We start from the raw sequence: 25,212 nt of genomic DNA, 5'->3' as shown, positions 1-25,212 counted from the left end.
CACCATTTTCAATAACACTAATTGTGGCTGGCTTTACAAGCTGCTTGCTCAATAAGCCACACATTTCGTCTTAAATTTATTTATCATACTTTGAGTTAAACCTTCTAGAACATATGAATGACTTTTTAGACATCTATATATCAAACAAAATATCTTAAAGGATGAAATATGTAGCATAAAAATTCCATGGAGAATCGAACGTTGGCAGCTTCACCCTATATCAATAAGTATAAAGAGATAACAATATATATATTTTTTCTTTACTGATATATGAACCGCAAAAGCAAAAGAAAAAAAAGCTAAGGGTTTTGTGCTCTAGTTAACCCTAAAAAGATGTGGGGGTAGAAATGACATACTTGCTCCACATTATTGGATTGTTTAGGTAAGTGCACCACAACTACCAATTGATGTAGTTATCAAGAAACTTCAAGAATACTCTCTCCATAGGAGTCACATCTAGTTTATAAAACAAATTATAAAATGTCATTTATAACAGAAGCAGATACTCATTTAGCAAAAGAGAAAAAGAATATTGGGTCCTTACTAAAGAGTGCTTTGTCAAGAAGAACGTCATCTGATCTTTCAACAACCCTTGTTGTTCTCTTTTAAAAGAAACTACAGTTCGTCTATTTAACAAAAAAAACTATGGTTTCATTGGTATGAGGATTAAGTTTGTTATAGCTTCATTTTAGATCTTTTGTTCTTGGTGTAATGCTTCTTATTCTAAATTAGAATGTTAGGTTGTTTTATTAGAAGTTTATGTATCATTTTTGTTTGTTAAGTATGTAAAGTATTGATCTTGACTTTAATTATCTATACTCTAAGTAAGTCCTTAGTTTCCTTGATCACGTCTTAGAAGTACCACTCACAATACATTTACTTAACACGTTAATGTATGTCTCTGCTTTATAATTGTTGACCTAATTTTCAACCCGTTTTCATTTTGATCACAAAAATGAGGTAATCTTGATAACAAAATTTAGGTAACAGGTTAATCTATGTGCCTCTTGTTGACTTATTTTGATTTACTCTCCGTTTTGATAATAAAATTTAGATTTAGACTGCATTTGCTTAAAATAAGATAAACAAGAGAGAAAGTATTCTAGTATTCACGTCAAACTCCTAAACTTAATCGGTATGTTAATTTGTATGGTATCAACAATCTTCGTTAATTGAAAGCTAACAAACATATAGATAACCAAATTCCAAGTGAGATCTTAACAAACTTGACCAAAAATACAAAATACTCCTACAAACAAATATGATCGAAAATACAAAAAAAAAACCTACTACAACAAAATTAGTTTCATATAATCGCTACTCTTAAAATCGAAATTACGGATTTATACCTTGATGTCAGAGAAGACGACGAGAGCATCTGCATCGTCGACGAGGAGCATGGCCGACGTGAGGGTAGGGCGGACGAGAGGACGAGCTAAGTCGAGAGATTGTTGATTTCCCTATTTAAAAAAAAATTATCATCAAAGTTTTTCAACGAGGGAACATGTTTTTGACTATTTTTCTCCTCTTTAAAATTTTGGGGACATAAATACGGAAACGAGGGGGGAACGAAAATTAATCTGATAAAATTTAAAGTGTCATATAAACAGTAACTTGTTAAATTTGAAAAGAAAACATTTAGCGGCATTGTATGATTCAAAATAAAAAAAATATAGTGGCATTTTATATTACGCAACAATTAAAATAAATATTAGCGGCATAAAATATTATGTACGATTAAATTTATTAATTTTTATAGTTGCGTATGCCGTATAGGGATGAGAATTTGGATATGTCCGACTTACTATCATCAAGTAAATAAATATTAGATACAGCTGATGCAGTTGCCTCGACTGTTGTCTCTGCAAGGGCTTCATAACGCTCATCGAAGTACTCCACCGTGAAGGTCTTGATAGACCCAAACATCTCTGGTAGCTGAGCCCGGAACAAGGTAGCAACCTCATCATGCTGGATTTCCCAAATCCTGGAATCAAGCTCATCCATCCCTATTAGAACCACAACCTCGGGCGTTGTCGGCCCCTCCTGACTGCTCTCACCTGATCCTGATCCTGATCCAGATCTAGTCGCAAAGCACCTCGTAACCACCATACTGAAAATATAACAGGAAAATATCTGACATTTCGCATCAAAACTGAGAATCAATTTCTGACTGAGCCCTAACTGTTGTGACTTCCTTGCTACGCGTATGGGTCCTGTGCTTTCAATATTACGGGCCCATACTACCTTCCACACCTACCCATATTTGTCTCAAGTATCACCACAACAACGCAACATCATACATGAACCTGATACCCGCTCAACCTCACCACTAGAGGAAGGTTAACTGTCTCACAACTGACCTACCGATCACGCCCAACCACTAGACCATGAAACTTCCACCAACCCCCTTGTAGCACTAGTGCATGCTAGCTCCACATAACGTGGACCCAATAGACATTCGAATATCCAATCCTACCCGATGTGCCCAAATGAGAATAAAACCTAAGGCCAACCCAACATTCTCGGGCGATAAGATCTTGATTATATACGGTTGGGAAGTACACACTAAGCAACTACAGTAATGATGTCAATATCATATAAGGAACCCTAGGCTAGCAGGCATCTTATAGTCAGGCAATTATATCATGCAATTCCCGAAGATCCCTAGCCTATCTCTAGCATGTTGTTCTAACACATCAAAAAAATCGAATAACAGAATGGTATTTTGGGGTCAACTTACTAGCTCTGGTTGATCGTACACTCTGCGTTCTCCTTTGTTTATTTTGAAAACCATTCTAAAATCATTTTTAAATTCCGTTCCTTGATTTGAGACTAGATTCACACGAGTGTTCCTCCAATTCTCTCAAACCAAGACTTTGATACCAACTTGTAATACCCAAAAGTTTCAAGCTAATTTAAAACTTTTTCAAAAACATATTTAAACCAATATTCGTTACATATTGTTTTCAATATACTTTATATCAGAGTTTTTCCCATAAACATATTCAAAACGAGAAGAGTTGTACGATCATGCCTTCGCCTTGCCGCGGTCCCCGGATGTACCTGAAACATAAAATTGAAACTGTAAGCCTGAAAGCTTAGTGAGTTCTCCCCCAAAATACCAATCTCACAAAACCGAATTGACAACATATCAACAACTACATAATAGCATGCATAGTGAGCCTTCAGCCTGACTGTACCGCCTCGTAGGGCCTTCAGTCTATCTGGACCACTCCTGAGGCTTCAGCCTAACTGGACCACCTCGCAGGGCCTACAACCTATCTGAACCGCTCACTGGGTATGTTGGCCTACAGCACAAAGCAGGACTGCCTCAACCCACACCCATCCCAAAATAACTATGTGCACATAAATATCATAAGCTAGCATATATAACAGTCAAACCGATCTAACAGATCACAAAACATAGCAACATTCCTACAACCAGGATACCAACCTAACAGGTCACTAACATAGCATCATCCTAAATACCATGATAGCGACCTAACCAGGTTACTAGCATAACATCATCCTAAACATCAGGATACCGACCTACCCAGGTCCCTAGCATAGCATATCACCATCCTAACTACCAGTATGTAAATCAGTAAGCATATTATAGGATAACCAGAAAACAATCCATAAAGGGCCGGCCTTGGTGCCTTAGACCCTATGGATATAGTGAGGATAACTCACCTTGCAAATGTCGGCTTGGAAGATAAACTCAAACTCTCGGATCACTGCCACAAACTCCACCACCTATTATCACAATAGAACCATACTCATAAGTTCCAACCTTTCAAGGTGTCCCATAAGTCAACTAGTCAACCCTAAGTCAACAGTCAACAGTCAAGGTCAACAGTCCATGTTGACCTCAGCTCGTCGAGTAACCTCAACTACTTGTCGAGTTCTTGCTCAATTCTCCAACTCACCGAGCCACTTTAACTGGCTCATCGAGTCCTAGGCAATCTTCATCGGACTCGCCGAGTCACTCATCTGACTAGCCGAGCCCACGACCATCTTCAACGGACTCGCCGAGTTGACATTGCCATTCACCGAGTCCCTTTAGTCCACAATCCATACAAATGCTTTTTATGCCATGCAAAAGCTCTAAATAGCAGATCCCACCTCCCTAGGCATGCTTATGACGTAAAGTTGCAAACTTTATGTGCATGCAAGACTTTAGAGCCCTAAAATGACAAATCTAAGCTTTCAATGAAGTCTAACACTTGAGGGAGGGTTCATAATTGACAAGGTTGATAACTTTATGGATCTAGAGACCAAAAGGAGTCCAGATCTGAAGTTACAAGTTCACATCTTAGCTCAAACATAAAAAGCCTTTCCTAAAACCCATCTAAAAGAGATTTTAGATGAAATGAGCCAAGGAAACAGTCTAATACCTTCAAGAGAGTGTCCCCTGATGTAGATCTTGAATCCCACGAGTTATTGCTTCTACTTGCTTGCTTTCCCCAGGTGTTTCCTCCACCAAAAATCCCTCCTCCAAGCTTAGACACACCAAAAGGCAAAAGGACACACACAATCGATTTAGGGTTTAAGAGGGACAAGAAGTAGTAAAGGGGAGGCTGGGGGAGGCCAATGATCCTTTAAATAGGGTGCAATTCCCCGAAATTTAGGGTTTCATCAGCCAGTTCCTACTCGTTGAGTCCCTTCTTGGACCCAACGAGTAGATCATTAAAACACGCGGACCAACCCTCTGCTACTCGACGAGTAAGGCAACCAACTCGTTGAGTAGACCCAAAAATCAAGTAGATTCTTACATAAATCAATACCTGGTTATCGGGGCGTTACAAACGGTGATGATTGAATCAAAAACTGATTGGAGGATTGCATCTACTATATTGCATGTTTAAAACCACTAAGGTCAGATTTAAATATTAGGACATCAAGAGTCCCTGTTGTTTTCTAATCTTGTAAGACTATAGATTCAGTTATGATTTTCAAATAAAAAATCAGTTGCTTTATGTATTTTCAATATAAAAAGAGTTGTAACTTTTGTTTGAATTTTTTGTTTGGTACTTTAAATTCAATTTAAACAGTAATTTTTTTTCCCAAAAAGATATATATTTTTTTGTTATGTAAACGTCGTCAAAATGATTATTCAAGATAAAGATGTGTTTTAGAGAAATGTTTAATTAGATATAGTGACATCAAGGTTTTTTTCTTCAAATTGTGTTTCTCGAAATGTTGTTTTTAAGTTTTTCTTGTTGATCTTTCTCATATAAAAAAGATAATTTTTATGTGAATGCTTGTGCACATGTAATTATTGATGGAGACACAAGTATGATACGAAAAGCAGAAACTAAGGGCCACAAGAACCAATATTATAAAACCAAACAAAATTAAAGAGAATATATGAAAAAACATTCTTTTGAATATAAAATAGAATTATATCCCACTTCTTTGTAAATGACAAATTTTATTGAGTAAAATATAAACTATTTAGATAACAATGGGCAAATATCATCGAACTTGATATGGCAAGCATCAACAACAGATCCGAATGTGAAGTGACGTTCTTGATAAACACAAAAACAACGTCTATGTTGTTTGAGTTCATTACAACATTTTCGGGTTGGTGGCACATTAGGCTCTTCTATTGCTGTGAAGCAATCTTGAATATCATGAATGTTGCATTGTATAGATTGTGGATATACTTTTCCAGAGAGCAATGTGAGCATTACCATCACAATAACAAAAAAACCAAAAGGCTTCATGATTATTCCAAATAGATCAATATTGGGGAGTGATTAAAAGCAAACACTTATATGAGTTTTAGAAGATATATATGTTCGGTATTTATAGATGTTTGATAGTTATAGATGTTATAAAATGAAGTTAAAGATTTTAAATATACTAAAATACGGCATTAACTTTGACATAAATTACTTTGTTCGTTACGAATTTAAGCAATAAAGAGGTATAAATACAAAACACAATGTCAAATTCATTATGAATAAACTAATTAATAAGGAAAGCCAATCAAGTAAATGGTTATAAACTTTATAAAAAAAGCAATTAAAGATAGATTTATGTGTCTACTAGAAGCAATTAGGAAAGTTAATTAAATCAAGGAAAAATCAATCAGTGATCAGTTACTATTGAAGCATTACTATTATTTCCTCATATATAGCCTTTAACCGTTGGCCACTTTAATTTAAACACTACTAGAGAACAGCCTTTTAATGACGCGCAAACAATGACACTCGCTGATAGAGGACGTGCATTGGTGTGTGCCCTAAAAAATAATGTCAATTTTGCAAAATTTGAAGGATAGTGGACACGCATTTGTGCGTGCCCTAAAATTAGTGTAAGAAAAGAAAAAAAAAAAAGAAATGCGGATGGCGCATTTCATAAAGTGTGCGTCCCGTAAATGTGACGCTTTATATATATTTTTTGCCTAAACGCGCGTTTTTAAAGGGGGAAAACGAAATCGTCTGAAATTCTAATATTTTGAAGAACCCCGCTTCTACCCTCTCTCCACAGTATCTCCCTTTTCATTCACTCCTCCCTTCTCTCTGTAAACCCTAAGCTATCGCCACTGCCACCGCCATTGAACCTTAAAAACTCAATCCACACTAGAATCCTACAATAGAACCCTAAAAATCCTTTTAAATCAGCACATCCTTTTGAATCGACTTCTCTCTCTCTCTCTCTCTCTCTCTCTCTCTCTCTCTGTGTGTGTGTGTGTGTGTGCAAGCCCTAATCTGCCACCACCAACATCGAACCTGATAAGCTTTAAGAGTTTGGAGTGCATCTAGAAACCTAAGCACACACTTCCGCCATCTCAAGATACTGGTTCAAGATCGGAACGCCATGTTGTAGTCCACGATGCCATCATCATCTCCACAAACCGCCCTTAATGGCTGAGAAAACGAATGCGACTGGGTCTGGAACGAAATCAAAGCTGAAGCTCGCCATCAACCTAAGCAAGCACTTCCGCCTTCTCCTCCAACCCATCTCTCCTCTCCGCCACAGTCGCTGGCCTACGTGCCGCCCGTCAAGACCTATCTGATCCTACTCCTTCTTGGTTCACTCCCAAAAGGTACATTCTTCATGTGTCTTCTCTCACAAATAAATTTTTTCTTCTTTCTGTCTTCAGTTTGACGTCCCTGCAACTTTAAGGCTTCAATCAGGTTTCATTATCTTCTCCTTGTATAACGATTTCTTGTTTTTGTTTCTTCTACATTCTACCCTAGCTCCAGAGCAACTTGCTTGGTGTGGAATGGACAGTGTATTGCTGTATTGGGATGATATACTTCTGATGGTGGGCCCTTATGGAGATCCAGTTCGCTATCTTGATGATGAACCCATTATCCTTATCCCAGAGTGTGATCGAGCTAGGATATTGTCTAACTTAAACATGGAGTTTCTTCAACAGGAGGAATTTCCTCATCCTCTATCCCGTGTCAAGCAACCAGCTGGATATAGAGTAAGTTCAATCATTAATATTATTAGTTCTTTTTGTTTCTATTACATAATTAACTTTTGTATTTTACATGTGTTGTTGCAGTTGTCATATCAGATAGTTGACTCTTTAATTTGGCTTGGAATTCGAGACATGATAACTGATGTTAGGAAGAAAAAGTTGAATCTGTGACCTGTCACGTATTTTAGTGGTTCTCAAGGCTCTGAGACTGTTATTCCACATGGATACATATGGAGTCCTCATCTTGTTCCTAAACCAAAAGGTAAATTTTCCCTATATTAACTATTTATTTGACTTTATTATATGAGATGGATTAATCAAATCATAATATTCACAGATTGGGGACCTAAAATTTATGTGGTTCGATTTTGTTTCCTTGATCTCGCATCAAACTACAAACCCCCTGAAGAACTTGTATGATGGCTTGAAGCTGGCCCAAAGGCTATCTACATTAGATTTGGTAGCCTTGTGAGTTTTCTTTATCCATGTCATCAGTTCTTTTATGCTTTTTATAATTGATATTATAAAAAAAAGTAATCTAAATATAAATTCCCACAATTTTATTTATCCATTGTCAGCCAGTTCAAGAGCCTGAGAAAATAACACAGACAATCATTAAAGCCCTAGAAATATCAGGACAAAGGGGCATCATCAACAAAGGATGGGGTGGTCTTGGTATCTGTAAGTAATAAATATATATATATATATATATATATATATATATATATATATATATATATATATATATATATATATATATGGTCTTGGTATTTGTATTACAGGAAACTTTTCGGAGAAGGTCTGGGATCAAGCACCATTGGTTAACTACAAAAGCTTGAACAACAGCTAGAGAGGAGTGTATCCATCATTTGTGCTTGAAAGGTTGACTTTTATCACAGAAAAGAATAAGAAGTTGACTCTCAAATACGGATTTTCATTCATCTGAGCTCGAAATTCTTTGATTTATTTTGACTTTAATTGTTGGTGTTTCAGATGCAAGTATATAATGAACAAATTCAAGAACTACAAGCAAAGGAACAATACATAAATACAATTATATAATGAACAAATTCTATTTTTTGTTCATATTTGTTCTCTAGTACATTCTACCTTGTAGAAGACTGTTTAATAATCATTTCTTCTAATTTCAAACCAAAAAAATGACACAAGTTATTTATTTTCGGATTCTTCCAACTTCTTATGAAACAGCTTCCTTAGAAGGCAATGATGGAATCGCTCATCTCTCTGTGACTGTAATGGCCCCACAAATATTTGTAAACCTCAATGCATCTCTTAGCTTATTTTAATCATAAAATGAGGCATGACATAAATCTTTTAAAAATCAATATATTCAGAAAATGATTTTTTCAGCCAATTTGTTTAAATGTTTAACCTTAAATAATTGAGTATTTTTGGCCAAATTGAGAAGGAGTCCTCCAACAAAAGCTTCACCTGCACCCGTTGTATCAACACTTCACCTTAACACCACCAACTTTCCCATGAAAATCCTGAAAATAAAACTCGCAAATTGATATCAATTAAGATAATCCAACAATCATATTAAATTTACAAAAATAACCTTGGTGTAGTATCTGGAACCATTAGGACCTTCTATGACTATCAACAACTTGAGATTTGGGTGAAAAAGTTTGGTCAAGACAACTTTGTCATCATAGGGATCATCACCTCCAGTCAAGAACATAATTTCATCTTCACTAATCTGTAATTTCCCGAAAAGTCAATAACCCATCAAAAGGTTTATGTCAAAAAAAGTCAACCCACTGTGAAATTTTGCACCTTGATAACATCTGCTTGATCCCAAATTCTCAGGATGCCTTTTCGAGCAGCCTCAGGTGATGGCCATAAAGGTAGTCTCAAATTAGGATCATATGAAAGAATGCTTCCTGCTTTTTTTAGCAATTTTCAATGCAGCTATGTGAGCTGATTTGCATGGATCTTCAATCAAACTAATGGATCCGTAGTGAAAGATTGTCGACTGGTTAAATAACAAAAAATGGTCGCAATTTAATCTTTCTAAATATACAGCCATCAAAAATGGATGATTGAATGTACCTTTTGGATCAAATCTGTATCGAGTTCTGCCTCTGTGAGAAGCATATCGGCACTTTGATGGTGGAAGAACATGAACTCACACTCTCCATCGGCTCTTAGGGTTACAAATGCTAATGCGTTTCTTGCTTGTTTGTCAAATCTCATTCCTGTGTTATCGACATTGTTTTCTTTTCCTAGCACCATTAATGTCATTTATACACCTAACCTGATCTTCCTGACTTTTTGTGTAAATTATCAAAATTATGGTTGGTGGATTGAGTTGACAGATATTTATTTGGTAACTTACGCAGGGGAATTGTCCAGCAGTGACGAGAAAAAGTATAAAGCACTGAAGCACGCTACAGAACGACAGATATCTCAGAGTGTTGATGTCATTTGTTGCACATGTGTTGGTTTCGGAGATCCTTGGTTGGCAAATTTTAGATTTTGTTGTTGACTTAATTCAGATTGTGGGACAAAAAGAGTCCCAGGGGTGTTTTTTGAATATTTAGTTTTTTAAACTTTTTTGAGTTATTTTAGGAGTCTAACTCTTTTAGTATATTTTGGAAGTAGGCCATAAATGACTTTTTGCCTCTACTTTACAGGTTCAGTATGCATCCATCACTTTCAGAGTTTCCTTCCAATATATTTTCCGAAGGTACCCTCAAAAATGGAGTAACAATCAATGAGAGACAATCACCAGGAATCGATTTTCCCTGGCGTGTGCCAAACCATCCTATGTTCTTTTATGTCTAGGTATCTGCATGCTTTTCGTTCATATGTATACCTTTTACACTTGTAAGCACCAGCATCAGGTTGTTACTGCTTCAGAATTTTTCCATTCCTTAAGTATACTCTCGCGTAACTAATGCAAGTTATAACTAGTAGGGGTACCCTGATTACAGGGACCAAAATTGTAACTAATGAAAGTTATAACTAGTAGGGTTACCCTGATCACAGGGACCAAAATTGTAACTAATGCAAGTAATTAATTATAAGGACTAGAACTGTAGTTATCGAAACTAAAAACCACACGGATTAAATCTACATATTCAAAACTATAGTATAGGGAATAAAACTATACCTATCTTAAATTAACAACTACAAGGACCAAAAATCAAATTGATATAAATTATAAACTGCATGGAATGAAATATATTATTGAAATAAAAAACTACATTCGGTAAATCTATAGTTACTGAAATTTAAAACTACAGGGACCAAAAATAGACTTATTAATCCAGGGAACTAAAAACATATTACTATTCCATTAATCCAGGGACCATTTCTGTAATTTCTTACTATAGTCCAGTGTCCATTCACTGTTAAAAAAAGAAGCATCACAACTATAGGTAAAAATGGAAATAACAACAAAATTAAATTCACTGCTAATGAAAGTTGGGACCTTGAATGAGAGAATTCAGCTTCAATATGATGTCATTTTCTTGATTTTGTGAATATTTGTCTTCTTTGTCTTGAGGGTGTCCACACTTGTATTTTTCTTTTCTTGGTAAATTTGAATGAAATATAACGTTAAAAACATGAATAATACATATTTCGTTTATTAATAAAAGTAGAAAAAAAATGAAAGCATGTCTTCATGGATTCATAAAGTCTCCTCTTTTAGGTTGCATAGCAACCTTTGACATCTTCTCATCATCATATGTAAGTTGTTGGAGATTCGCATCACCTGTGTCTTTATCAACACTCTTTTTCTTGTGCTCTGTAGGGGTAATGGGTGTGAGTTATATGAAAAAGTTAGTGAGAGTGATATAAATAATCTAAACTTCAAAATGAAAAATTAAAAATTAACAGATGCAGGTTCTAACCATCTTGAAAATGTCAAAATATTTGAAAAGATAAAAACAAATATAAATGTGCTAATAAGTCATCACTCATGTATGAGATAAATATTGATACAATCATAGGATATGCCTAATACTTGAAATAAACTTGCCCTGTTCATATTAACCTTTATTTCTTAAGAATTTAATATAATTCTAATTAGATTTAAAATGTGAAAAGAGAATGGACACTTAAGAGTCTAACGGTTTTCCAAAAAAAATTTAAAGTTCATGTCTGGATTATAGATGTATGTTTAGGTATATTTATTATTACTTACTTGTCATTGTTGAAGAAAACCTCTCCGAAATAATCCATATCCAAATATTAACTACTGTGTCTCCTACATGACTGATTCAAGCATTATTTTTCAGAAATGAGTATTCATAAGTAAAGGCATCATAAATCATAATAATAATAATTGATGGTTGTTTATTATTTGAACATATGGTTTTGGGTTTCAGGTATATAGAGTTTCAGATATGGAACTTGTGAGTGTGCTTCCGAGTGCAGAAAATGAGGTCAATGTAGCTTCCTTTCATCCTCTTGCTGGAGTTGGTCTTTTTTATGGAACCAAGGTCTGTACTTTATCTAATAAAAAAAACTTTAGTCTATATTTTAATTTTTATTATTTATTTTTGGTTGTAGGAAGGAAAACTTAGAATCCTTCAGCATGATGGTGGTCATGCGCCCATACATGATCACTTTTTTGAAGCAAGAGCAGTTGAGGTACAACAGCTCTTGTATTTGTAATACATTTGCTAAAACTGGGTAGATTTGCTCAAGGAGCTTTTCTATTCTATTCTTTTTCATGAATAAACTTAATAAGTCCATGCGTATGTTAAATAGGTCCAATAATAAAACCATTTCTCAGATTTGGTTTTCATTTGCAACAGGAATGAGAGGTGTATGGTGTTTCAGGTGAGTTTGGTGGTGAAGTTTTGAAGGCTGAAACAGATAATGAGTGTAGTGGCGAAGGATAGAACAGGTACCATTTCTGTAGTTTTGTTTGGTATTTTTGGTGTTGATCCAAATGGATAAAACTTTTTCCTGAACACATTTTCTAGAATAAACCACAGCCTGATTAAATAATAAACACAAACAAATAAATAAAATGAATGTTGCATTCACTTAAGGGATCCCAAGGTTGCATTCAAGTGTTAATCCAAGTGGAATTGCAATCTTACCTGTGAACTTGGTATGTTTAAAAGTAGAGTGTCGTAATAAGAATTAATTTTACAGGATTGATGAATGAGAATAGCTCTAGAGTTAGAAGAGGAAAAGAAAGCTCAAGCTGAAAGAGATAAGATGCTGCAAATACACGTGTTGCATTCTTCATTTCAGTTGTTACTATGAAACACAGAGTAGATTAGATGAATACAAATTTATATATTGTAATGAAATAGAATTGTATGACACTAAATTTTATGCAATGGATTGTATTTTTTGTATATCGTAATTTATTTATATTATGAGACATTAAATGCAAATTTAATTTAAAAATTAATAAACATATAAATATATTTTTTTAAACATTTAAAATTATGATACACAAAAATGTGTGTCATCTTCATTTATGACATGGCCTTTCTTGACAGGGGCTTTCTTGATACGCATTACGTGTCATTAACACACGCGTCGTAAGGTTTAAACACACAAATGCGTGTCGTCTTCCTTTATGACAGGGCCTTCCTTGATACGCACTGCGTGTCGTAAACGCGCGTCGTAATTGCGCATCATAAATGAGCGTCGTAAATGCGCGTCGTCTATAGACGACGCGCAAAAGCGCATCGTATCTCTATATGATAGGGCCTTCCTTGACGCGCATTTGCGCGTCATCTGAGTCTTTTACGACGCGAAATGAGCGTCGTTAAAGGTTGTTTTTCTAGTAGTGAACATATCCAATCCGGAAAATATCGAGCGTTGACTTATATTTATCCCATATACCATATAATCTTCCTTATTTTGGAATTTTTATTTGATATGGCGCCAAAGAAAGTGAATATTTTTGTTATTGTCCCTATACAAGTTCGTCATTCATGTGTTTTGCCTGTAATTTTGGTGGGATCTATTTCCTTGCTCTTGTTAGTGTGTAGATTTCAGTTAATCCTTTTTAGTTTCTATGGCTTTTAATTATGTGTGTTTGATGAAATATAATGTACCCTTTTGACTGTCCTTGATTTTTGTGGCTTCTTTGCAGTTTCGTACTAAAACCAGCTACCCACTCATGCAAATGATCCCTAGATACATATAATGTTTTCACTTTCAAGTAATTAGTCTGTATATTTGATAGAATCTGATGAAGCCCCTTGCTAATTTCTGATGCATGACATTCTGTTTGCAACGTCTTAATGAAACATGTTGGGTTCTTATCCAAATAATTGGCACCAAGTTTAGAACTTTTGACCAATCTGTAATATTGTCATTTACATTCAGGGCATCCACAATGCATTGAAATCCATAGAGTTCAATGGATTCCATATCATTTTTTTTTACATTCTATGCAACTCTATCAACGTTTTTCTACAATGCATTGAACTCAATATAGATTTCAATAGAAAATTACAAAAGCTAATTTATATTATATATTTAAGAATTAAAAACTTTCCTTTTTTCTCAGTGAAGAGTTCAATGGTGATTGAACTGCAAATCCATTGAATATCAAAGTGGCATCTCACTATGATAGAGTTTAATCCATTTTTGATATTTTACTTTAGGTTTTAAATTTTACACTAAATTTTTAGGCTTATTTGATATATTAATGTAGGTTATTTATTTAACTGTATATTGAAGTTAACAAATTAAGTATATCATATTGATAAGTCACAAATTCTTCCATTTATGATAATGTTTACAACTAAAAGCATATTTAAGTTAATAAATTAAGTATATTGTATGGAAATATGAAGAACTCGGGAGTTTCAAATGAATGTGGTGAAAGAAAAAATGATTCCTTTATAATATAGTATGATATGATGATTATAGTTTTAATTTTTAAGTCATTGTGATATATACAATTATTTGATAATTTTATAAAACATTTAAAATTGTGTAAATTATATATCAAACATATGATAATCTATATATAACGGTTAACAAAATGTATGAACAAAAATATGAACTACAACTCTTAGTAACATAAATATACAAAAATATCTATTATAACATTTGTATTAAAAAATATAGATATACAACGAATAATAAAAGCTACGAAAAATAAACACTACAACTTTTAATAACATAAAACCACTAAAACATTTATTATAACATTTATATTAACTTTTCATATTTAAATCACAAATCTATTCAAATACATTATTGTTTTTAATGAGCAAAACTTTACAACCTTAAATAAGAAAGGAAAATAAAAATTTATTAATGATTACGAATTAATAATCATAAGTTAAAAACTCTTAAGTTGTAACTAATAAATATATATAAATTAGAAAGCTCTTGACAGTACTTGGAAATGTGTATTTATTATTATTATTATTATTATTATTATTATTATTATTATTATTATTATTATTATTATTATTATTATTATTATTATTATTATATTCGTCTAAATAATTGGTTTTGGTGCATCATTTTAATCCCTTCAATTATTAAACATAAAGATATTTAATTATAAATTATAACATACATAGGTGAATATATATTTTAAACAAATCACATACAATATATAGTTTCGTAAATGTCATATGTAATTGTTGTCATAGTAATATGGATAAATTACTTTCATATGAAGAACATATCATGATAAGTCATCCTAATTACATATCAAATGTTAAAAATTAGTTTTTTTTTTAAATATTGTCCTGTAAATATGTTGTGTAGGGTAACCCAACAAAAAAATAATAGAAAATAAACATAATAATAAAAAAAAACTACAATCAAATAAATAATAACATTAGGTGGTTGAATATATAAATAAAAAATTTACATAAATATATGTTTAAATCAAAAGAAAAAACTTACATTCGTCTACTTTGCTCAAAAAAAAAAAAAAAACTATATCCGTTTTCTAAATCTTCTTTCTTTATTGAACACCATTCAACCATAGAAACTTGATGACAATTCTTCACTAACCTACAATCAAAATGTTTTTCTTGAAAAAAAAAAAGAATGAGAAAGATATTCCAAGCAAAACATTGATGTTTGGAGAGTCACATTCAATATTGAGTAATACCTACAAATCACATATAAAGGTCAAATCAGAAATTGAATATAAAGAAAGAATAGAAAAGCTTCATTTTTTTGGTTGAAAGAAAAAATCATACTACAATTATCATCGATGCGACGTAACCCATTCCTTCAAATCATCATATTTGGATCGTGAATGCTTCAACTATATGAAAACTTTTGAATCATAATAGCTTCAACCAAATGACGACTTTTTGTAAGAAACATGTACTAATATAACTACATATATAATGAAGGTGAAAGGGTGTGGGGGTTTGAAATGCATGAGGTGTTGAACTTTTAGAGTGTGTGATTTTCTTGGAATGGGGTTATGTGTGATTAATAACTTTGAAGGTGAAAGGGTGTGGGGGTTTCAAATGCATGAGGAGTTGGCAAAGTTTTATGGGAGTTTCAAATGCACGAGATTTAAGAAAAAATGCTAGCTTTATAAGTATGTATGATATATATATATATATATATATATATATATATATATATATATATATATATATATATATTATAGAATTGGTCCTAGTGGTATACATAATTTTCAAATTTGTTTTAACGGCGTTTTAGTCATTTAGAAAAACGTAACTACTCAAAAGTTAAAGTTAACGGCAGAAGGACCATACATGCAAAGTATCAAAACCATTTGGACCAGTGGGGTGACATTTTCCGTAGTTGTCCTAGTGTGATATTTTCCTAACCATAAAGACTATTTATGAAATTTTGTCAAAGATCAATGATATATTATTTAAATAAAAAAATAAAGTAAAAAGTTACGTGATTTTTATCAAAGAGAAGGGTATCATCCTGACCATAACCATAAATTCCTGGTGATAAATAAGAAGGAAAATTTTGGTATGAAGGTAAGAAATTTTTTATATACATATTTTCTTAGCAAAAAAATGAAATGAATCATTAGACGATTCATAAGTAAGATGATTCACAAGAAAAAATTCCGAAAAAAACACCTCCATGATTCATTTTTAGGTAAATCAAGAAAAAAAATTCAATTTTATGACAATTTTAGTGAATATCAATAAATTCATCGTAAAAATAAATCATTGAAATGTTTTTTTGAAATTTTTTTGGTGAATCATGTTATTATTGATTCATTTTTTTTGAAACGATATTGATTCATTTAGTGATTCATTTTTTTTGTTGGCCAAAAAAATAAGCGGAAAAATTTTTTCGTACCTTCCTACCAAAAAAATTTATTGCCGGATCTATCTGTCTCTCTCTCTCTCTCTCTCTCTCTCTCTCTCTCTATATATATATATATATATATATATATATATATATATATATATATATATATATAACTTTAGTTTTTTCATTTTTCATAAATTTTTTCAATAATTTGATAATTTTTTTACCTTTCACATTTTGTTTTCTATTTTAGTTTTTTTTTTTTAATTTTGTACTGTTAAAGTTCATATTTTTTTTTACTTGGATACTCCACAAAATAACCAAAATTTATTTGAAACAATAATTATTTTAAGTTTATAAATGAGTTATGTGTTTTACAATTTTCCATTGTAGTATATTCTAATATATTCATATATGTTACACTTTTAGTTTTTTTTATTTTTTTCATATTATTATTAGATTTTTTCGTTTTATTTTTTATTTATTTTTTGTATGTTTTATTTTATTTTTTTTGTTTTTATTTTTCGTCATTTTGATAACTTTTTTTTATATTCTCCAAAAAGAGTATAATGTATGAATATAATAGAGTATATTCTACTTTTGGTGCTTGAGTTAATTTTTTTTATAATTTTGGTAATTTATGGTTTTTCAATTTTTTTATTTTGACTCAAGTAAACAAAAATGTAATATTTATATTTGTAATTTCCATCCAATTTGTTTTCTATTTGGTGGCTATTATATTTATGTTACAACCAATTAAAATTAAAAACTCAAAGACTTTGCTATTTTCTTTATAACTTTTTCAGTGTTTAAATCATATATTTATATGTGATATCAGTGTGTCAAAATCCAGATAATATTTTTCAATTTGATAATGGACAAAAATAAAGAATAAAAAAATAATAAGAGTCGGACTAGATGATTAGTTTAATTATTATTTTCAATAGGTTAAATTCAGATCCAGACCAAATTCGACCGAGAACCAAATAAACGAGAACCGATTTAGTGGGAAATGAAAAAAAAGTCAAATAATGATAATGATAATTGCAAACTTAATATTGCTAACTATAATCACTATGGAATATTTGAAAACACATAATTCAATATAAACTTTAACATAAGTATTATTTTAAATAAATAAAAACCACAACTTTGTTTTTTTGGTGGAGTATCCAAATAAAAAAAATGAACCGTAACGACATAAAATTAAAAAAACATTATCGGTTCAATATACAAAAAACAAAAATTAAAGAAAAAACAGTTCCGACATAGTTTATCGAATTTAAGTTCATTTACTTGAATTTAAGTAAAAAAGCATTAGAAAAACCATAAATAACTAAAATAAAAAACAAAATGGAAAACAAAATATCAAAAAGGCAAGAAAATTATCAAATTGTTGGAAAAAAAACTAATATATATATATATATATATATATATATATATATATATATATTCAAATTTATATTTGTAATTATTATATATATTAAAATTTTCAAATTTTCATAATGGATCCTTGAGGTATATATACATAACTTTCAGACTTGGTCCAAGGGCATTTTGGTCTTTTAGAAAAAAAACTAGTTACTCAAAAGTTAAAATTAACATCGGAATGACCATTCATGCATTTTTCGAAACCATAATGACCAGCGGCGTGACATTTTTCATAAAAGTCCTTATAGTGCAATATTTTGCAAATCATAGGGACAAATTATGAAATTTTGTCTAAAAACTAACAGCTCAATGATGGAAACCCAACTGATATGTGTCCATTACTGTAAGAAGAAACTTTTGCGTTAAAGGTTGTTGGAGGATATCAGCATAAATTTTTTTTATTAGCAAAATAATCAAGGATGGAATGGTAATTTGTGGCAAAAGCAACTATTTCAGCATCTGGATTTTAGTAGTAATCTAATTTTCAGCATCAACAAAATTTTCCGAATGAGCAACAACGCCAGTTTCAGAATACGAAATCCAATCAGCAATTTGGCAGGTCCAATATGTCCTTGGAAGATATAATAAAGAGCCTTGCTACCAACACTCATGTAACACTCGTTTTCCAGAATGAATCAAATTAGGGTTTCAAGGAGTAAAAGTTGGATTTATGAGAAAAAGAGCCTCACGACGTGAGACATAGGGGGCTCATGACGTGAGATGGGTTGCTTGAAGATTTTTTCCAAGACTAATCTCATAACTTGAGAAATGGAGCTCATGAAGTGAGAGCTGATGGAGCCCAAGCCCATGATCATTTTAGGGGTTCCTTCGTATCTAAGCATTTCTAACCTCATTTTAGGGTTTGAGAACCTTGTATGAAAATTGGATGCCTTTTCTTCAACTTTTGAAGTAAATGAGATCTAGACATGTATTGCACATATATGTCCTAAAAACATCACCTTTTTGGTGTATTAAGAAGTTAAAGACCCTTTGGAACGTTTGGGTTCAAGGCTTAATGGATTTATGTCTTAAAAGTTGAACTTTTGGCTTCAAACTAATCTCACGATGTGAGACATGACGTGTCATGAAGTAAGGGTTGAATGACCCTTTTTTCTGGTTGTATTCTTGGAGCTCACAACATGAGAGGAGGCTTCTCACGACGTGAGGTCAGTCCCTTTGAATTTCTTGATTGATTTGTGTAACGCCTGTAGATTCGGGCTAGTCAATTTAGAGACAATAAGCATCAAAAAATGAGTTTTTGATGGAAGATTATTTAAAAGGAGCATTCTTAACCAAGTTGTAGTATATATTACAAGGGTTCCGTACATATAAAGAACGCCGAAATTCGAGTTATAACAAAGAAGTTATGGTCCATCGAAGTTCGTGACAAAACCAGCACGACACTGTGCGTTGTAAATAGTGAATTTACGATAGAGGAATTTTTAGCCTTAGAAATCAAAACAAAAGTTGTAGTAGACGTTAAACCGAGAGCTTGCATAAAAAGAATGCTCAAATCTGATTTTGTATGAGGAAGTTATGATTTTTCTAAGATTTGGCCTAGCAGTGCACAGCCCGAAATTCGAATTTTAGATCGAGTGGTTTTTGGCCTACGCGATCTAAATGAGAGTTGAAGATCTCGTTAATAGGAACTCAACGATAGAAAGACAGACGAAAATGGAAGTGAAAATGAAAGTTGTAGATCTTATTATTTCCTACGCGTGGATATAAAAAACGTCGAAAACGGAGCTTGTATGCGAAAGTTATGAATTTTTGAAAATCGGCTGATTTTCACCTGTGTGCGATGCCACGTGTCAGCACTATAACGCCCGTAGATCAGGGCTAGTCAATTTAGAGATGATAAGCGTCAAAAATGATTGTTTTATAGAAGATTATTTGTAATGAATAATCTTACTGAAGTTGTAGTGGTCGTGACAAGGATTCTGGATGTATAAAGAATGTCGAAATCCGAGTTATAACGAAGAAGTTATGACCTGTCGAAGTTTCGCGACAGAACCGGCACGACACATCGCGATGTAAATTGTGAATTTACGATAGAGATATATTTGGGCTTAGCGATCTAAACGAAAGTCGTAGACTACGTTAAATCGAGAGTGTGCATAAAAAGAACGTCCAAATCTGACTTCGTATGAGGAAGTTATGATTTTTCTAAGTTTCAGCTTAACAGTATGAAGCCCGAAGTTCGATTTTGAGATTGAGTGAGTTCTAGCCGAAACAATATAAACGAGAGGTTTGCTGCATAGTCATATATGTCTATTTATGCATTCTGACAACAATCTACCAACTGTTGAATTTATCGATCCGATAATTTCCGCCGAGATACTAGACATAATTGAAGATCCTGAATTGTATTCACTTGTGAATGAGTTTATGATTCATGGTCCATGTGGAGGTGAAAATATGAATTGTCCATGCATGGTGGATAAAAAGTGCTCTAAAAGCTTTCCAAAACAATTATGTAATCATTCGTCTTTTGATCAAAATGGTTTTCCGTTATATAAGCGAAGAAACAATGGTCATTTTGTAGAAATATTGGGTGTCAAGTTGGATAACAGAAATGTTGTTCCATACAACAAATATCTATTGAAAAGATATCAGGCACATATTAATGTTGAATGGTGTAATCAGGGATCTTCAATAAAGTATTTGCTTAAATACACAAATAAGGGTCCTGATAGAGCGACAGTTGCTGTTGTACCAGCCAACAATGAATGTGAAAATAACGATGTTGTTGATGAAATAACTGAATATTACGATTGTAGATATTTATCAGCATGTGAAGCATCATGTCGAATTTTTAAATATGATGTTCAGTGCAGATATCCTTCTGTGGTCAGACTACCTTTTCATCTTCCAAATCAACAACAGATTGTATATGGCAAAGACGATGATATTGACAATGTTCTGGACAAACCTTCTGTTGCTGCTTCAAAGTTCACATCTTGGATGGAATGTAATGTAATCGATAGTGAAGCACGAATACTTACATATGTTGAATTTCCTATAAAGTTTGTTTGGATATTAAATGGTCGGTTTTGGAAGCGAAGGAAAGTAGGAAAAGCCATTGGTAGAATTCATTCAGTTTCACCTAATCCAGGGGAAGCATATTTCTTAAGGATTCTTTTAAATAAAGTAAAAGGTCCGACGTCATTTGATGATATTCGCACGGTAAATGGTGAAACACATTCTTCTTTTAGAGATGTTTGTTATGCACTCGGGCTATTATATGATGACTAGGAATACGTTGATGCATTTAAAGAAGCAAGTCATTCTGATCTGGTTTCTATCTACGCTTCTTATTTGCTACATTGTTAATGTGTAATAGTATGTCTAAACCAGAGGTCGTTTAGGAAAATACAAGGGAATATTTGGCAGATAGAATTCTACATAACCAAAGACAAAGATTTAAGTCTGCAGATGTCACATTTTTTTCTTATTTTTTATTTAAAATATTTTCTTTTTATTATTCAACACCCATTAAATAATTAGTAACAAAATTATTAAATATTGACCACATATTTTCTAAATAATTATATATTTTGGTGCAGAATTATCACTCGGTGTAGATGAACTTAAGAACTTAACTTTGTTCGAAATAGAACAAATTTTACTTCGAAACAACTCCACTCTCAAAAACTTCACAAAGATGCCATACCCAGATGTTGAATCTGTTTCTTCTTCAAACAATCAACTTATCACCAAGGAGCTAGATTACGACATTCCCGTTATAAAGATTAACTTTGATCATATGTTTCTTGCATTAACAAATGAGCAACGTAACATTTTCCTTAAAATCATGAGTGTTGTTAAAGAAAATAAAGGAGATGTCTTCTTCGTTTATGGTTATGGTGGAACGGATAAAACTTTTTTATGGAAGTCAATATCTACAGCAATTAGATCTGATGGTAATATTGTTTTAAATGTTGCTTCAAGCGGTATTGCTTCCTTATTATTGCCCGGTGGTAAAACAGCACACTCTCGATTTATACTTCCATTTGAACTTTCATAGGATTCTTTTTGTAAAATAAATCCAGATGGTGAGTTGGCTAGCTTAATAAGAAAAACCTCTTTAATAATTTGGGATTAAGCACCTATGGTCCATAAGCATGCATTTGAATCTTTAGATCGAACTTTGAAAGATGAATTAAGGTGCGGAAATTCAAGCATCTCAAATATTCCATTTGGAGGGAAAGGTATAGTCTTTGAAGGAGATTTCAGACAAATTCTACCTGTTGTTCCGGTTGGCAGTAGACAGAACATTGTAAATGCTTCTTTGAGTTCTTCATATTTATGGCAACATGGCAAAGTCCATAGATTAACAAAACAACATGAGGCTAACTGTTGGAAGGATCAATCAGATATAGAAAAAATAAGAGATTATGCAAATTGGCTATTGGATATAGGAGAAGGCAAACTTGGTTGTCCGAACGACGGTGAAACGATTATCGATATTCTGGATGATATGGTCATTAATGATTCACATGATCCTATAGGTTCCTTAATTAAGTTTGTATATCCTTCAATTTTCAAGAACTATAGCAATACAAATTATTTCCAAGAAAGAGCGATACTTGCTCCAAAAAATGAAGTTGTTTAGGAAATAAACGACCGTTTGCTTAAGAAGTTTCTAGGAGACGAGGTTGAATATTTATGTTCAGACAGCATATGTGAATCCAAATTTGTCCATGATCAGTTTGATGCAACTTTATACTCCCTTGATCAGAAAAACAGATTATGTAATGGCACAAGACTACAGTTGATATCATTGGGAAAACGTGTTATTGAGGCACATAGAATAACTGGAACTAATATTGGAAACCGGACTTTTATTCCAAGAATGTTTTTAACTCCATTAGAAAAAAAAATCCGTTCGAATTCACAAGAAGATAGTTTCCTTTGGTCGTATGTTTTACAATGACTATTAATAAAAGTAAAGGACAGTCATTATCAAAGGCTGGTTTGTTTCTCAAAGATCCAGTTTTTTCACATGGACAATTGTATGTTGCCTTATCTAGAGTTCCAAGCAGAAAGGGATTAAAATTATTAATTTTAGATAAAAATGGCGGACTCACAAATAAAACTTCCAAAGTTGTTTATAAGGAAGTTTTTCGAAATATATAGCCTACTTTTTTGTAGCACCTTTTAGTCATTTTTAGCAAATCACACTTAATCCGTCATATTACTTTATTTATATATAATTATGTATTGTATTTTTTATGTTAATTTCATTACACACATTGATAATGCATCATTTGTGAATGTTCAACGAGAACCATACACCAAAAATTAAGGTTTTAAAAATCTCCAATTCTAATTAAATACTTATCGTTTACTGTGTAATTAAATACTTATAAATCATAAAGTTATTGAAAAATGCAATATTGCAATTCATAGGTTTTCTAAATTAATGAAATATTATTTTATTATATAATTAATTTTTAAATTCAATTAGAAATCAACACCCATGAGTTCCGAGGGTTTTAACCTAATTTCTTTAATAAAAAAAACAAAATATTTGCATCTGAGTATTTTTTGACAAATGAATAATTTGTTAGTTTGATTGACGCAATTATGAATGAGATTAATTTTGATATATCTTAGTCAAGTGAATAACTTACCATATTTGAGCAAACTAAAAAAATCCTTTAAATTTTGTTTCAAGGTTATGATTCATTTTGCACCTCTTTATGAGTGTACACCAATCTTATTGTCTCATTTGTGTGAAAAATGCTTGTTTCACTTAGTTAAACCCCATGTATCAATTGTCGATGGTGGAGTTTTAATGATTCTTGCGAAATCTAATTTTTCCAACTTCATTGGTTTGGATTGTGCGCCAACAAGCCATTCATATTATATTGTTGGATTAACAAATGAAATTAAGAAGCCATATTCCATCAACTTGAGAATTTGACATTGTACATTTCTATATTCTATCAAGTTGAAATTGTTCAGTGATACAAACACAGTGATTTAAATTGTTAACTAACCCTATTTATTAAAATACCTATGATATATTATTTAAATTGTTAACTGGTGCAAAAAAATAATAAGAAAAATAACAGGATTTTGATCAAAGAAAAGAGACTTCTCATCATGACCATTAATTCATAGTGCCTCCACTATGCATGAATAGAATGATACTTGAACACGAATGTCTTTCAAGAACAGCTTAATGGCTTACAAAAGTTTGTTCTTTATTGTAATTTTATGCCTTCGTCCATATATCAGAAAATGTCCCAAGGAAGAAAACAAAGAAACCCCTAGAAAGTATATGGGTGGGTTATTTTACAAAAAAATGAAAGGTTCATCAGAGGAAATCACCAAAGGTTCTAAACTTGGTGCCAATAACATGTATAAGCACCCAACATGTTTGATTAAGACACTGCAAACAGAATGTCATGCATCTGAAATTAGCAAGGGGCTTCATCAGATTCCATCAAATGTACATACTAATTGCTGGAAAGTGAAAACCTTATATGTATCTAGGGAACATTTGCATGAATGGGTAGCTGATTTTGGTAGGAAACAGTAATAAAGCCACAACAATCATGGATCGTCAAAACGGCACATTTATATTTCATCAAAAACATATAATTACAAGCCATAAAGAATTAATCGAAATATACTCGGTCACAAGAGCAAAGAAAGAGATTCAACAAAAATTACAGGGAAAACACATGAATGACGAACTTTGTATTAGAGACGATAGATAAAAGATTTACTTTTCTTTGGCGCCATATCAAATAAAAACTTCAAATAATGAAAGTTGTAGGATATATGAAGAAACAATGGTAATTCTTCAATAGTAACTGATTATTGATTGATTACATTGATTTAAATAACTTTCCTAATTGCTTCTGGTAGACATGTAAATCTATCTTTAATTTGTTTTCTTTTATAATTTGAACCGTTTATTGGTTCTCCATGTTAATTACTTTATACATAACGAGGAGAGTAATTTATATCAAAATTAATGTTGTATTTTAGTATATTTTTTTAATCTTTAAATTAATTTTGTAACAACTATAAATACCCAACATAGATCTTCTAAAACTCATATACATTTTTTGTTTTTAGTCCCTAATATC

At 32.2% G+C, this 25,212-nt stretch overlaps 2 protein-coding genes, 1 long non-coding RNA gene and 1 pseudogene across 3 annotated transcripts; 3 read left to right on the top strand and 1 right to left on the bottom strand.

Moving 5' to 3' along the window:
* Positions 1–7,208: 7,208 nt before the first annotated feature.
* Positions 7,209–8,683, top strand: LOC128133770 (uncharacterized). The gene is made up of 4 exons (XR_008232075.1): positions 7,209–7,912; positions 8,023–8,125; positions 8,227–8,326; positions 8,438–8,683. It is a non-coding gene; the product is annotated as an uncharacterized LOC128133770 (long non-coding RNA).
* LOC111909764 (probable fructokinase-7) lies at positions 8,643–9,697 on the bottom strand (annotated as a pseudogene).
* Positions 9,698–20,383: 10,686 nt separating this feature from the next.
* On the top strand, positions 20,384–22,133 carry LOC111909744 (uncharacterized). Its single transcript, XM_023905526.3, has 2 exons — positions 20,384–21,299; positions 21,673–22,133. The coding sequence occupies exons 1-2, from the start codon at positions 20,384–20,386 to the stop codon at positions 22,131–22,133; spliced, it is 1,377 nt and encodes a 458-aa protein (XP_023761294.3).
* An 84-nt stretch (positions 22,134–22,217) lies between these two features.
* LOC111909743 (uncharacterized) lies at positions 22,218–22,721 on the top strand. Its single transcript, XM_023905525.2, has one exon. It carries the CDS (start codon positions 22,218–22,220, stop codon positions 22,719–22,721), a length of 504 nt encoding a protein of 167 aa, XP_023761293.2.
* The last annotated feature ends 2,491 nt before the right edge of the window (positions 22,722–25,212 follow it).

Source organism: Lactuca sativa, chromosome 4 (genome assembly GCF_002870075.4).
Source record: "Lactuca sativa cultivar Salinas chromosome 4, Lsat_Salinas_v11, whole genome shotgun sequence".
In the NCBI taxonomy this organism is placed as follows: domain Eukaryota; kingdom Viridiplantae; phylum Streptophyta; class Magnoliopsida; order Asterales; family Asteraceae; genus Lactuca; species Lactuca sativa.
Note: the sequence above shows the minus strand (reverse complement) of the source record. Positions and strands in the feature narration are given on the sequence as shown.

Coding starts and splice junctions, on each gene's coding strand:
- LOC111909744 (XM_023905526.3), top strand. CDS start 20,384: ATGCATTCTGACAACAATCTACCAACTGTTGAATTTATCGATCCGATA. Junction 21,300..21,672: donor TGATATTCGCACGGTAAATG/GTGAAACACATT, acceptor ATTTTGGTGCAG/AATTATCACTCGGTGTAGAT.
- LOC111909743 (XM_023905525.2), top strand. CDS start 22,218: ATGGTCCATAAGCATGCATTTGAATCTTTAGATCGAACTTTGAAAGAT.